General features: G+C 40.4%; 1 protein-coding gene across 2 annotated transcripts in view; it reads left to right on the top strand.

The window, feature by feature from the left end:
* Nucleotides 1-12,882: 12,882 nt before the first annotated feature.
* The window catches only part of nlgn2a (neuroligin 2a), a gene marked incomplete at both ends in the record, with an annotated part of 128,469 nt that continues 125,596 nt past the window's right edge, over nt 12,883-15,755 (top strand). Inside the window, one exon of one of the 2 annotated variants that reach the window (XM_079257297.1) lies at nt 12,883-13,405. In XM_079257297.1, coding sequence (XP_079113423.1) covers nt 12,898-13,405 — 508 coding nt within the window. The remainder of the gene's footprint in view (nt 13,406-15,755) is intronic. The other variant, XM_079257296.1, reaches the window with a different exon arrangement.

The following is a 15,755-nucleotide window of genomic DNA, read 5'->3' as shown; positions in this document are numbered from 1 at the left end:
TCATGTTGCCTTCGGCTAAATCCTCCTCATTGGTGTGTCCTACTCCCCCCAGTTTAAAAAGTGACCTTCTATTTATCCTCACTGAGGTCTTAGTCTGGATATGTGTTACATTACTGGCAGTTGGTGCATCCTTGCCTGGAGCTCTGACCGGATCACACTGCACAGTGGCAGAGCATCACTGAATTGTACATTATAGGTGAATATTTGGCTGTGGCAGCTCACACAGCAGAGACGTTTAGTACAGCCAGCTAGCGAACCGATGGAGCTTTTGCTGTAGTTAAGATATTTTCACACATGCAGTCGTGAAGTTTTCCAGGGATTTTGCAGAAGCCTGGCAAGTAAGACCGGAAATCTCTGCAGCATTATCTTTTAGATTTTTTTAGCAGCATGTCTTGGTTTTTTATGAGCTCCACATAACTGCCCCCCCCCCATCCCCAGTCCTATGTATTTACTGCTGTGAGAGTGCATGCCCAGCACAGATCCTCTCAGTGTTAAGTGAATGATTGAGCACATACTGGAGCAAAAGTCCAGGATTCAAGAAAGATGACGCATGAAGGACAAAAGGTCTGTTTAGCTTTTTGCTTTGCTTTTCGTTTGGCTGTTACTTCCCTGTAGCATCCTTGAAAACTCACGATGCTTCATATATTTTCAAAAGGAGACAGATGTGGACTGCAGTGAGGTCAGCACACTCTTTGTCAATGAGGATACTTTGTGAGAACAAAATGAGGCCTGCCATTGTCATAAAGAAATAACTATTAACCTGCTAATAAAAGATGTCACCTTGATGGTAGCACATACTGTATAATCCAAGGCTGACAAGATAAACCTATGCATGGATGGCACATGTGCAAATCATTCAGACTGTGGACACTAATCTGCTCTTATACCAACACAGACTGGCTTTTCATCCAAGCAGAATTTAGAAAAGTCGTCACTGGTGGTTTTCAGGTTTTGTTTTCTGGCATGAATTGATCAGAGTTCTCTTAAACTTTGTACTGAAATCTTTATTTATTAGATTTATTTTTCTTGTTTATTTAGCTGCATGATGAGGTGGAAGCTTCTTGCTTGGAAAGTCCAAACCTTTAGTGGATGCCCCTTTTTGACCCAATCCTGGCACCCTCACCTGCCACCTATAAATGTGCTGTTTCTGTGGTCTTTTAAAAGTACCACTTTTTATCCCTCAACTTTATCTCAGCGTTGCTGAGATCAAACTATAGGTATGTTTATTTCCTAAATAAGGTAAATCTCATTTAGATCTACAGTTAGAAATCTAAATCTCGCTACAGTTCGAGTTGCAACTAAAGTAAGAAGTTGTAAACTTAAAGTTTTGTTGCAATTCTGGGAATTATTTTCCAGATTTTCAACAATTCTTGGAAAAAAAACTAGGTTTTCTGTCTACCTCAGAAGAAAATGAGGAAATTCTGCTGTTGCTATTAATTGAAGGAAGGAGGTTTGTGATCTTTAAGCCTTTACTGCTGAGGTCATTGCATATCACTCAGTCTAAATGTAATTATCAGATCAAACAACTTTATCTTAAATGCTTTAATTAAAACTGGCTCATTTCACCCATTTCATAAATCTTACATGTTTGATGATGTCCTTTTACTTAAAATGCAGTGTCCTTCCTTGGCAACTAAAAAGATAAAGATATTTCTGATCAAATACACAAGCCACTTTAAAAAGACCCATTTCATGCCAATTTAATTAGTGCTTTAAAACACCCTTAAAGGTTTAAAACTCTGCCCGTCCCCCCCACACTGTAGCATAACCTACAGTACACTGATCCAAGGTCAAAACCACTTAGAAGATGGTAAAATATTTATGATATATGGAACATGTTTAATAACAGTCTTCTTGGCCAACTACTATATGCTTTCCATCCTTTCATGTTTTGCTGAGTTGTGGCAACGTCCTCCAGCCAGAATAGTGTTACTCTGCTACCCACCCCCCACCCCATGGGGCTGGACCACGTTGTCCTCTGCCTCTCCTGGATGCTCCCACTGGAAGGATATGCAAGGGGGTGGGGCGGCTCTCCAGCTTGTCCTTAAGCAGGGAGAAGAGGGAGATTTATGGCTGGTGATTTATTAAGGAGACAGAGGGAGAGGGAGCAGGAAGTAATCAGAGCAAGACGGCAGGGCAGCGAGTCTGAGCCAGTTCACATGTTAGAGAAACAGCAAGAAAATTAAGAGAGAAGGAGGCTTTCTCGTCAGAGCTGGATATACTCATCGTCTTTGGGTGAGAAGAACACGTCCAGAGCAGTTTACCAGACGAGCCAGACTATAGCTCGCGAGCATGTTTGTGTGGGGGCTACGAGGCTGTGCTGTCAGCCTGTGATTAATCTACCGCTGTGTGTCTAATTACCACCCATGCCCTACGTGTTCCTCAGCTGCACTGTTGACGCACTGACCCAGACCGGAAGCTCTGTGCTCTCGATGCAAATTAAAGCCTTGTAAATATTTGCTTTTAACTCTTACAGACACATTGTTTCCAATTTTGCGCTTCAGTGGTCTGCAACCCCAACATCCCCCTCCTTCGCATAGATATGCTCTTCACACTCATCCTGCACCTTTTCTTTTCACCTCCGATGCATGTGTGGGTATCGCAGATCTGGGCTGTCAAGTGTACTGACAGCTCCTACACTCGCCTCCTCCTCTGGCTAGACCTCCTCCTTTCTGCCTCTGGATCCTCCCATTGTGTCTGCAGTGTAGCTGGCAGTCCATCAGCAGTCTAGTCTCTTCAGAGTGAATAAAGTCTGATGAATGTAAATAATCTGGAGGTCTTGAATAGCTCTGCAGGGTTTGTTGAAACTTTTTCTTTTCTTCTCCAGCCTGAGCTTTAACGACTGATTATTGTGTCAGAGGAGGGAAAAAACGGCACTTTGTAACAAATGAGTGTTGTTCAGGTTTTGCTTGAATATTTGTGGCATAAACAACATTTATATAATAGAAAACATTGAAAGTATTGAATAAGACATGATAAAATGCTCTATATAGTCATCTTAGGGATATTTCTACTCACATTCTGTGCTGAATGTATATAGCTGCTGGAGATGATGCATATTAAATATTGCAAATATAAAGTGCGATATAAAGAAAAAGACTATTTTAACAGACTGCAAGAGTTTCAGAAATATGGATACTCTGCTGTCTTCCTTGATGATTTGTATTCATTTCAGTATTGCACTAAATAAACAGTAAAATAAACAATATTTTCTTTTACAATGTGTTCTTGAAGACGACAACAAACCCCCAACTCAGATCTGGATGTTTTTGCTTGATGTTAACTGGCATAATAACCCAAAATAGCTTTATTTTACTTGCTATTATTGCTATTATTTTAAATGATTTGGTTGCTCTTAATGTTTTGTTGGAATTTTTTCTTCATCATTGATTTGAACAGAATGTCCCTTGAGATTAATATGTCTTTATTGAGTAGGACACAGCCAAGAAGATACAGTGCTACATGGTTACAAATTAGGAAATTGAGCATGACATTAACAGAAAAAGGACAAAAGATAAAGAAGCATAAAACAAATGATGAATGACAGACATAATCCAGCGTAAGAATAGCAGTTGCTAAGTTTTTCATCTGAGCTTTAAACTCTCCTAGGGAGACAAAATCATCATGCTGTAGTTTGTTCAGAGGGGTCACGTATTGACCAGGGCACAAAACAAAACAAAGCAGTTCTACCAAGTTCTGAACAAATCCTGGGTGCCCTGCAGAGCAGCCATCACGCAGGGTGAAAACCCTCACAGCTGCTGGTAACTGATAAGAGATTACATAGATGAAGAGAGACTTTATCCTTTTTGGTTTTGTAAATAAAAAAAAAAAAAAAAAATCAATGCTGCTTCTGCTGTGGCAGTGACTTGGACATAAAATGTAGAGAATTATGATGCATAATCCAGGCATTCGTTTAGTCATTCATTTTCTTATCCACTTGTTCAAATTCAGGGTAGAGGTAAGCTGGAACCTATCCAAGCATTTATCAGGGGGAGACAGGGTACACCCTGGACAGGTCGCCAGTCCATCGCAGGGCCAACACAGACATACAAACAACCACTCACACATACACCCACTCCTAGGGACAATATAGAGAGACCAATTACCCCAACATGCATGTCTTTGGATGGTGGGAGGAAGCTGGAGTACCTGGGGAGAACCCACACACACCAGAAGAGAACATGCAAACTCCACACAGGCCATTGACTGAACTTTTCTCCCATCCAAGGCTCGAACCAGTGACCTTCTTGCTGTGAAGCCACAGTTCTAACCACTGCACCACCATACACCCTCTATAATCCTGGCAGCAAAGGGAATAAGAGGAACCATCCTTGTACTGATGTCCCAGCAGTCTAAAATACCTTTATACTGTAGCCTTCCTTCTAACATACCTCCTCCCTTCAACTTCATATCTACTGAGCCGGGCTTTGACTTTTCCTTCCCTGCACAGAGAATGAAGGATGAAAAAAATAATAAAAGATACGAGATTGACAGCCACCTGAGTGAACGCTGACCTGCCCGCTGGCTTTTTTTTTCTTTTCTATGCACAGCCCACACAGTACCTGTCAGCTGGATGGCAAACATACAAACACATACACACTCATGCACGCTTGCCTTTCGACCCATATACTTGCATTAACGTGACATCTTCTAAGATGAACTTGCCCTTTTTTCCTTCTCTCTTCAACCACTCAGCACATACTCTACCGTGGTTTCAAAATTACCTTACGATCAACACGTCTGACTTCTGTCACTGCGATAAAGCGCTCAGGAAAACTGGAGGCAACTTCCTGTCTCCAGAAAAAGCTCAACACTTATACACATGGGTTCTATGATAGACATGCACACATTGACACAGGAACATATTGACATTTAAATGTCCAATTTTCCTGTCATAGTCTTGATGTGTGAATTAGCAAATGTGAAAACCAATGAGTTGCAAAGACTAAAATGTCAGCTTTGAGATGATAATAAACTTGATGTTGTTTGTGTTTTTAAGCGCATGTGCCAAGGTAAAAGTTTCGAATGAATTTGCTTCAGTGTCTCCATGCTTCTGCCTGAGCAAAAACACCTTTTTAAGAGAGTGACTCTGTCTGATCTCATCTGTCTGGCACCTTCACATACTGAATTCCAGTTATTAGCCAGCTCCTGAGCCTGGCAAAGTCAGTTTATTATCTGTCATTTAGTTGAATCTAGTGAGTGTACTGGTCAGAGAGGCTGGTAGTACAGCAAGAAGACGGTGGGCAATTACAAGGGCGATGGTTGTGGGCGATTCTGCGGCTGGATTGGAGTTGAATTGGATGGGATTGTTATTAGTGAGTTTAAGATTGTGCTTGGTAAGCTCCTGGGCAGACTGGTGATGGGTGGAATTCTATGATTGTGATCTTTGTGGACAGTTTTACGAAAAATAGGGAATGTTGTGGAACTTTTTTGCCAAAGAAGCTGAGGTGTGTTTGAAAATGTGCACACATGAAATGAGTGTGCATCATACACAGGTTCAAACATACTTCTGGCACTTTAAAGACCAAAACTAGGGCATGATCTAAATGGAAAGGCGGGAAATTTTACTTAGCATGACAGATGCAAGTATGTGAAGGATAGAAACTTATTAATATCAGGGTCAGGTCGGTTTTCCACAGGTTGGGTTCATGCTCCAGTCTAATTCCTGATTGACATATTTAGGTTGTTGTATTGATATTTGTATTCAGATAAATGTTTTTGTTTTTGTGTGTTTGTTAATAAGGCCGCTTCTCAGTTTGGATCAGTTTAGATCAAACACATTTAAAGGCTAATTATTTCCTCCTTTATCACTGTTAATTTATTCCAAAAATGTTTTTTCTTTTTAAAACTTTTAAACCCTTAAGATCTTGATACCTGTATCAAAATAAATCCTGCTCTGTATTCAATACCTGCAGAATTATCATTTAAAAAAAAGCTTAGAAAGTTTATAAATGATTTCAAAATAACTCATAGCATTGGAAAGAATAATTAAGTCAAAAGGAAAAGCTAAATTTAGGACCCCTGTTGAATATGATTAGATCAAGCATTTTCTTCTCCGTGAATCACTTCCACTGCTTCATCCAAATCAAATCACCAGCCTTTAGAAACATGAATGAGGTGTAATTTTAATCACACTTGCTGAGCACACTTATGTCTCCATGAGTAGATACATGACTCTCACCTGGAGGATTAAAAGCAGGTTAACTGGAGAAAGCCTTTGCTGTAGCTCATCAAATTATGTCTAACAAAGAATTATGCTTCAGTCTATTTTCTAGATCTGCCTGATAATATTCAGAATGTTGCACTATTGCTGCCATAGGGCAAGAGGCAGGGTGTGGGTTGCCAATCCATCACAGGGGCAACATGGAGGGATACAACCAAGCTTCCTCTGTTAATTGTTATCCTACAATATGCAGATTTTTGAAATGTGAAAGGAAGTAGAGTATCAGGAGAGAATCCACTGGAGCTCAGGGAGACACTGAAGCTCTACAACATTAAATTCCCAGCCTGGATTAATAGCAGGAACTCATTTGCTGTGAGGTGACATTGCTAAACACCACACCAAACTGCAGCTAAAAATTAGGTTTGAAGACATAAAGCAAAATGGTAGAAAAAAAGAGGTGCCATTTTCTATATTATTTTCAACCATCATGGACTGTTGAATATAATGGACAACACAGCACATTCGTCACATAACTTACTGGTTTTAAAATGGTGCTTTCAGCCAGAGGCCTCAAAGGCTTTGCTTTAAGTTTCTTTTCACTTGCAGAGCCAATTTAAAATTACCTTTTAAAAAGCTGCAAAAAAGAAATGGGATGTTTTTGCTTTGATATGTTATAAGTAAATACATCTGGCTGCATGGAGTCGCCATAAGATGTCTATAGACAACGGTACAAAGGAATTCTATTTGTGAAAGAATGTCGTGATGAGGAAAAAAAAAAACATTAAATAGGAAAAAATCAAGAAAATCTGGAGAATGCTTGCAGGAATAAAATGAAGAGAGCTATTTATGAATTTGTTCAACCTCTGGAGATATTCTGTATATTTATTTTATCTTATTTAGCTGGTCAGGTAACACACAAGTTGCACAGTTGTTTCCATTTCCCAAGGAAAATCTCCTCAAGATTAGTTAAAAACCAATGTAATGAGTGCGTAAACCATTGTCCACGCTAACTGAAAGTGTTTCAATATTGACTACGTCCATTATGCTTAGTTGATTCACATCTTGTTGGACTGAATTTTGAAATCTCTTTAAAAGTCACGTCTTAGTGTTGGCATTCACGCAGCTTCCACCACACATCATGGCAACAGCATCAGAGTCTGGTATCGGTCTCAATAATTTGTGCCAAATGATCTCTGGTGAGACTTATTGTAATTAATGAGGGAGAAAATTGTTCACACATGTAGACAAGAGCAACATTAGGAAGGCGACTTACAAAACCCAACGTGGTTTACTAGTCTGTGAAACAGATTTTTTTGTCAGGCAGAAGACAAATTTTCAGGCCTGTGATCTTACTCTGGGCCTTGTGAGACTGTAATGATTCCAGATTGCTTCAGCACACCTCTTCACAGCCAAAAGAGACTATGTTTACAGATGTTTTATTGCATCCCAGTGGATGTTCCACTGTGCATCCAGTGTTTCCACTGTTGCTGTTTTTCCCCACCTTCTCATCATCATGTTTGTCACTCTGCACTCATCCCATGGCAGTTTCACTTATTCAAGCTGCAGCAAACAAGTTTAATCCCACATAATTAAGAAGTACGTTAGAAAAGTAATTGAGAAATATATGGAGCAGCGTCTTTAATGTCTTGCAGGATTCGACTGAAGTAAGCACACTGACTAGCATGCAGCGCATTGGGGCTCAGTTTTCTGTATCTTTATTTTACTTTGTTTCCCCTTTTTCTGATCTATTCGCAGCTTCCTAAATGTACATTACCCTACAAGCTTGTTACCTGCAGAGACACTAAGCTGTCCTTTTTTGTCTTTTTGTTTTGGTTCAGATGCTAAAAAGCAGTGTCTGATCTTCTCCTCTGCAGCTACTCCTGGTAGATCAGTCACTTTTTGTTCTTTTCCACCTCGCTGAGGATTATTTTTCTGTCCATTCTGCATTACATGCTCAGCATCCACCGTCCTCCATCTTCTTCTTCACAGCTGTAGATTCACCAGCCTGGCCAGACACAATCTGTCTCATAAATGATTAACAACCATTTTTAATGTCATTAATAATTAAATTGTTAAGTCTGGATTGGGGAACACTCCATGCTTTTACATGGGAGTTTTAATTCTTTTTTAATTCTGAATAAAAGTAATTTCTGTTTTAATCTGATGAAAAACAACCATGTAAACGCTTAATTCCTAATGCTAATTTCTTTTCAGAATTAAACTTAATTCAGATGTTAGTGACTGGTTTATTCACATTTTAATTCTGAACAATTTAATTACTCTGTCATGTAAACCTTCATTCCGCTCTAAGTTAATTTCCGTCCTTCTGCCCATGTTCGTTATCTTGTTCTGTCCCGATTGCGCGCATTGTTTTGCCTCCCATGTTTGGTGGTCTGTCTTTCTTCTCCTTCTCAGTTGCTGCAAAAAGTAAAGTAGTATGCTTGTGTTGAGCTGGTATTTCAAAATTATGATTAAAAATAGCGATGAAACTGGTACTTATTATGTAGTTTTTACAAGTTATGACTGAAAAGACAAGAAGGGTGGACCGAAGTTTGTTTATTTTCGGTATACGTCACACGTCACGTGCACCCTCTGTCCAATCAGAACCCTTCCCAATCCGCCGCTCTAAAGAGGAATTAAGTAAGGACGTGTTTCATGTAAACATTTATTCAGAATTATCTTCATGTAAACTTGTAGTATAATACGTTAATTCCGAATTATTTAATTCCGAATTAAAAAGCACCATGTAACCATAGCCAATGTTAACTGTTGAAAAATAAAGCTTCACAAATAACACTAAAATCTTCCAAAGTAATAATTCTGATATAGTCGATGAAAAAAGTATACATGAGGCGGAGGTGTGTATTCTACAACCAGCAATCCAAGTTTGACCTGATCGGCTCAAAAGATAAGCGACTGTAACAGGCGGAGGGTTACAAAGAAATGGCAGGTTTGTGGTTGGTAACATGGTGAAACATAAGCTGTGTCCTGACTGCCAAGCAGTTCTCTGTGAAGAAATTCAGCCTGAAATCTATTCAGCCATGTTGTGTCAAAAAGATTAAGAAGTATTAAAAAAAGGCACAGAACTGGAGGAGGCAAAAACATTTGCCTTAAAAGCCAGTTGGGAACTTTGTAGGGAAGACCTATCGGTGAATCACATTACCCATCAGTCATTGCAATTTACTTGAGATCCAACTAAAAAAGGCTGCAGAGAAATTCATAAAAGAGTTTAATCTTTTTTAAAACAGCCGTTTGCTGACATCAGTAAGTCCAATTGCAGGCTAAGTTAACACTCTGGCTTTAGCTTAGCTGTGGAACTAAATATTAATGTTAGTTACAGTAACAGGTCCTATGTGAAGGTGACCAGCTTAATAATGCATGCAGAGAGCTCCATCTGTGACGTTGTAGGATGTTCTGAAAGCAGGGGTTTTGCTGAGGGAAGTTTCCTTTGCTGACATTCCCTGGGGAGGGGATAGGGAGGAGAGCTTTCATGCACATTTATAAGGGAAAGCGGCTACTTTCCCTTATACAGTGTACGTGTACATATATTATACATTATGCATATTTTTTCCCTTTTACGTGTGTTTATCTTCAATGATACAAAGGTATCCAGAAATATATTGCTGTGTCTCAAAGGTAACACACAGATCTGTAGTGATATAGCCTGCAGTAAAGATCCTGGTGTGTTGTATTGCTGTATCCTTCAGAAGTTTACAGGCACTCCTTATTCAGATTATGAATTCAGAATAAGAGAAGAAAAGAGGTGGAGGTGAAATGAATTTTTTAAGGACTTGCACTGCAGCCTGTGTGGTATTCTCTACATCTCTTGGTCTTGCTGTTGTCCTGAATCATGGATGACGGTGGATCAATGTGCATGCATCAGATATTGTTTACAACTGGCAACCAAAAATACCATGCAGGTTCTCATTTGTCAAACAGGTTTCACACATGTTTCAAGGGTAAGTTTTCTCTTACATCCATTGCTTCAGTAATGCGATGTAAATTTAGGTGAAAAGTTGAAGCTACTTATGAACTGGGAGTGGAGATCTCAGCCAATCAAACTGTCTGACTTATCGTGTGTCTGATCCTGTGACTTATTGTCGCCACATGCTCCATACATCAGCATCATGTCTGTGTGAATCCTACCTCGGCTCCGGTGCAGTGCTCAGCTATCTGCTCCCACCCTCTTCTCCTCTCCCTCTTTGCTTCATCAATCACTTAAGCTCTCCCACTGCTCACAGCATAGCTGGACCAATTACACCCTCTAATTGAGCCAATTAGCAATTAAACACTCAGATGCACCTCGAAATTCTATAGATCCTTCCAGGAAGGTTCATGTCTGCCAGGGTCTTGGCTTTTTACCAGAGATGCTGACTTATCTGGGCCTCTGCTGTCCTCTGGGCCTACTCAGACTTGAAGTGTGAGTTTGGCGTAAGAGTAGTGTAGTTGACCCCTTACATGGAGCTGTAGAAGTGGGACTATGAATGCCTACTTCCCAGAGGCTCTCCAGGCCTCATGTTGCTTTTACTCAAGAATACTCAAAGCTTCAGGTCTGCAGAGTCCCTTTTTTATGAACAGTGCCTGTTTCCTCTCCATCTACGTTCATACCTTTCATCCCCCGTTTGTTTCTTGCCATCCCTGCTCCTTTTTTTTTCCCCCACTCTGGATTCATCTCTGCCTCCCGATCTGTTTCTTTAATGTGTGAATGCGTGTGTTTGTGAGTGAAAGGCTCAGTGCACACTCCAAAGCGGGCCAGCCTGTAGACTCTCCATGGTTTAATTAAAGCGTACACTGCGCTGCCCGCTTCTCTGAGAGCAAACATACATCCAGCCGTACACGGGTGTGTGGGCAGTACAACAAAGTCCAAGAGAAGAACAAAAGGAGGCACCGATATATTGAGTATGAATGACAATGAGCAATTAGAGACGCTATAGTCTCTCAAATTTACCACAATCTGAAGGAATACAAATCTGTGATCACTGCACTTTTCCAAGCTCTTCCTTCCCCCAGAGCTCTTGCTGTCCATAAAAAACTTTATTATTACACACATGAGCCTCATTCGTATTACCAGCTCATCAGCCTATGGACTCTAATTATCTGCTGTCTTGCCTCAGGACATCTAATTCTCATACTTTCACATTCAGATGGCTTTATTGGTAGTGGGCAATTTGAATAAAAGAAAACAAAAACAGAGGTGCTTCGGTGGGTACAGATGAACCAATAAGTTTAATAATTGCTTAAAATGGGACAATAATGATATAATGATGAAGACAAATGTTGTAAAGGAGGGTGTGATGGTGAATTTTACAGATCAGATAAGGTTGGAAAATCAACCTTTTCCTGTACTGCTCCAGTATAGGTGTGTGTGTCCAGTACCGTTATATGGCACAGTCCAACAATGTTTTGGTGGTATAATCTCTCCTCATGCATTTATTGACTCTTGGGTCTGTTACATGAGGATTTGCACATTTCCGCTTTAGATTAGATGAATGACTGTATCATGCGTGGACTTTCATTCATGTGTGGGTCAGTGGAGGCTTACTGAGACCATGTGTGTGTGTCTGTGTGCTCTGAATATAGCCAGAAAACGCCCCTCTCTGTCATAAGCTGCTTACACATTGTTGACCTATGACCTGATTAGGCAGTGAAAGGCTCACCCTAATCTTTAGCCTTTACTTTTCGTCCACTGTGTCTACTGTACTTTTATCTCCAAAAAAGGCAACGCTGAAGCCCCCAGGAAATAAAACCATGAACATCGAGGAATCTGTAGCAGTGTGGTGAGAGGAAGACTTGTGAAGTGGCTGGAGCACATTAGCTCTCTGGAGAGATTTGTGCGTGCCACATAGGAGTAAGCCGGCATGTTAAACACAGATCACTCGGAAGGATTTGATGCCTGTGCTCATACAGTTCAGACCAGGACATGGTGAGCATGTCCAATTTAGGGTTTCCAGGCATAAATCTGTTGCAGTGTAGCTCAGCATGGAGTCTTCATGAGATTTTTACAGGTCTGGTTTAATGTCAAATCAGCTGCACATTGTTTGTGTCCCTTTCTGTTTTCGTACATACTGGCGAACTGTTTTTCTGCTTGTGATGTAATGAAGTGAAACACGTTGATTGCTCCACGAAATGCTTCCAAAATAAACCCTGCTTGCTTGATCTACACGGCACTGTCTCTAGATTTAGAAAGTTTTTTTTTTTTCTTTAGAAAGGAAAAGCTCTTTGCTTGGCAGCAGTTAAAGGGAAAAGACGTTAGATGTTACAAACAACATGTAAGAGTATATTTTTGTTTCAGCCATGCTATAACCTCCCTTTTCGTTCTTTTTCCTTCATCCTCCTATATCACCATCCTCTCTTCCCCTCCTCGTTCTCTGTCTCATTCTGCAGAATTCATCACCAATCCAATTATCTGGAATATAGAAGAAGAAAAGGTATGGAACGCAACAGAAACATGGCAGGGGAAGTGTTTTGGATCACCATGACTCAGAATCAACACTGACTTGGCATCCAAATCAAGGCGCAACCCTTTTTTCAGCACCCCAACCACCCTTCGCCCCCCAGCACTTGGGTTGCCCTTCATCATTCGTTCTCTCTGCGCTCCTGGTGTCCTGGTCCAGTCGACAAGGGAAGGTCCACCTGCTTTTCTTTTTTTCCTTGTTATGCTTCACCAGCCTTGTTGTTGGTTATAATCCATATAGCCCCAGACAAAGCAGAGTAGGAGCAGGTGGCTAAACAGTATGACTCCAGCCATGCTACCTCTTCCACTAACTCAAAGTAAACAAAGTCGGCAGGGTTTGCTGTCCAGGACACGCCCCTTTAGTCTCATGACAGACTGGTGCTTCATGAGCATGCTAGGCCTCATCCTGCTCTTCAGTATGGCCTCATGCCAGAGGATGGACCCTTCTAAGCACCCCATAGTCACCACTAACTACGGCAAGCTCAGAGGCATCAAGAAGGACTTGAACAATGAGATTTTAGGCCCCGTGGAGCAGTACCTGGGAGTACCCTATGCCACAGCACCCATTGGCGATCGCCGATTTCAGCCACCTGAGGCTCCAGGATCGTGGCAGGAGATCCGCAACGCCACCCAGTTTGCCCCTGTGTGCCCTCAAAATGTCCATGGTGTGCTGCCAGAGATCATGCTCCCTGTTTGGTACACAGACAACTTGGATGTGGCGGCAGGATATGTCCAGAACCAGAGTGAGGACTGCCTATACCTCAATGTCTACGTACCAACAGAGGATGGTAAGTGAATAGAGTGAAATTTAGGGGTTAGTGAAGGTGGGGGCGGGGTTATGTTCTAATTCATCACTGCAGTGAATGCATGGTTAGCTTTCACAGAACCCCGCCCCTTCAAAGTATCCGAGCCTTTCAAGCTTTTCATATTTTCTATGCACACAGGAGTTATGTTACTGTATGACCAGAATAAGTTTACAGCTTCAGAGTCTTGGTGGAGAAAGCAAATTAGATTTTTTTTTCTTTTTTCTTTTTTTTTTTTTTTACCTGAACTGAAGGCTGTCCTTGAAATAATTGGCATTGTATAAATAATTTGTTTTAAAAGCAATAAATGACCAGTGAGAAAGCTGTCATACTGCTTCAGCAGGACACCAGTTAAAAGGTTATTCCCCCTGCCCAAATCCAGTTCCAGAGCAGAGTCCATTATGGTGACTACCATGTGGGACAAATTAACTAACAAGTTTACCACTTTGCAGAAAAAATACTACATAGTAGATTTGCTAATATTGGATCTTTTTTCTCCTCCAACCGTAATAAGGTTTATTATAAGTTCAGTGGAAGCATGCAGGTCTCTGCTTTAGGCACTAAGCTGTTTAGCAAACCATGTGAAGGTTTGTAGCATATATTAACCTGCTCAAATAAAAATCTGTCGAGTTTAAATCAGATTCATTTTTCAGATTTTACAAAAAAAACCTGAAGCCTAATAGACTGTCATGCTTTAATAAAACTGTTCAGGCTAGGGGTTCAGTCTAAGGTCAGTTATGAAAACTTACAACCTTATTTTAACATTTTTGCTTAAGATTACAACTGGGATTTACAATTGGGGAATGAATTAGGAATTTATGAAAAATATCCTATAAGACTTTGAAAAAGATTACAACTACTAAATGATTTTTGTTTTAGAAGTTTTGCAAAGGAGAAAGAGTGAAGTAGCTTCCAGGTGATTAATGATAAAATGATAATATGACATTTAACTTTTCTCCCTTTTCATTCTTTTACCACCATGAATCCTCTCGTCTCACTGAGACGTTTTTGTCTGTCCAGGCAGAACTGGGTGCGATAGTAATAAAAAGAGAAATATTTCCATCTTGTCAGCAGGTATGATATGAAGAGTGAAGACTCTCATTGGCACTCTGTCGTTGCCCAGGGTATTGAAAGACATGTTCGACATTTGTCTTTCTGCTTTTATAATCTGGCCAAATCCAGCACATTTCAGAAACAAAAGACTATAAGAAGCTTGTTGGCATATTTCACTTGTAGAAGCTTCTTTTCTTTTTTTGGTTCTCAGAGCCAGCTGAACATTATGTAAGAGAAGCATCAAAGAGGAACTGATGCAGGTTTGCCTCCATTAATGTTTAAACCCAGTTCAAATCAGTGAGTGGATGTCTGTGTTATTTTTTGTATTTTTTTTTTTTTTTAATGTCTGCATGTAGACAGTGATGTCTATGTCAGCGTAAGAAACTAATTTGTTCAGTGACTGCAACTTTTCTGCACCTTCATCAGTTGATTGGACTTTTTTTTTTCTTTTAGCCACCTCCCAGTTCAACGACCTTTCTCCCTTTTCTTCATTCAACACTAAAAGCTTCCGCCTTAAACACTCCATCACTACCACGCACACATCCTGGCACACTTAAAGTACATTTCAGGTGTCACAACTAATGTCTTTTTCTCATTTTTGAGTTGTGAGATGTGCTGTACATGCCACTGGGGGAGTGTATCTTCACACTGTCAGCCATAGGCTTGCATACATATGTAATGGTGGAAAAGACACAGAAGCAAAATGCCTTTTTTTTCCACAGTTACTATTCATCAATAGGAACAGAAGTATTTCAGAGAGCTTTCTAAATGGGATCAACAGTCATTATTAATAAGTGTCCAGGTTCGGAGGTACAATAAATACCTTACTGGTGTTCATACTCCTTTCACATCCTGTTCTTTTCCTCATGCTGGTATTGAATATATTTTCTGCAGAAAGGAGAAGATGAGGAGAGTTTTGGGCCAAGCGTTCACAATGTGGCCAAAACGCTGTCACCACAGCAGTTTCCTACAGTCTCCTGTTCTTTGTTCTTCTCACTTCTCCAACACGAAGGCCATGTCTCAGTCTCCCAAGCTTTGTTCCAATATTTTAAATGTGCTGTTGCTGAATGACAGCATTCTTAACAAACCTTGTCAAAATTTATGTGAATTAATCCAACAGAATTACTTCATGTTGCTGGTGGTGTAAATGGAACAAACTGAGACACTCTGCCATAAATGTGTGTGTGAGCGCATAGACAAACAAATTGACTAACGTTTGGTGGGTACTCGTGGCACTTTAATTAACTCCTATGTGACTAGAAGGTCATAATGTGCTGTCACT

Source organism: Telmatherina bonti (genome assembly GCF_933228915.1).
Source record: "Telmatherina bonti genome assembly, chromosome: 18".
In the NCBI taxonomy this organism is placed as follows: Eukaryota; Metazoa; Chordata; class Actinopteri; order Atheriniformes; family Telmatherinidae; genus Telmatherina; species Telmatherina bonti.
Note: the sequence above shows the minus strand (reverse complement) of the source record. Positions and strands in the feature narration are given on the sequence as shown.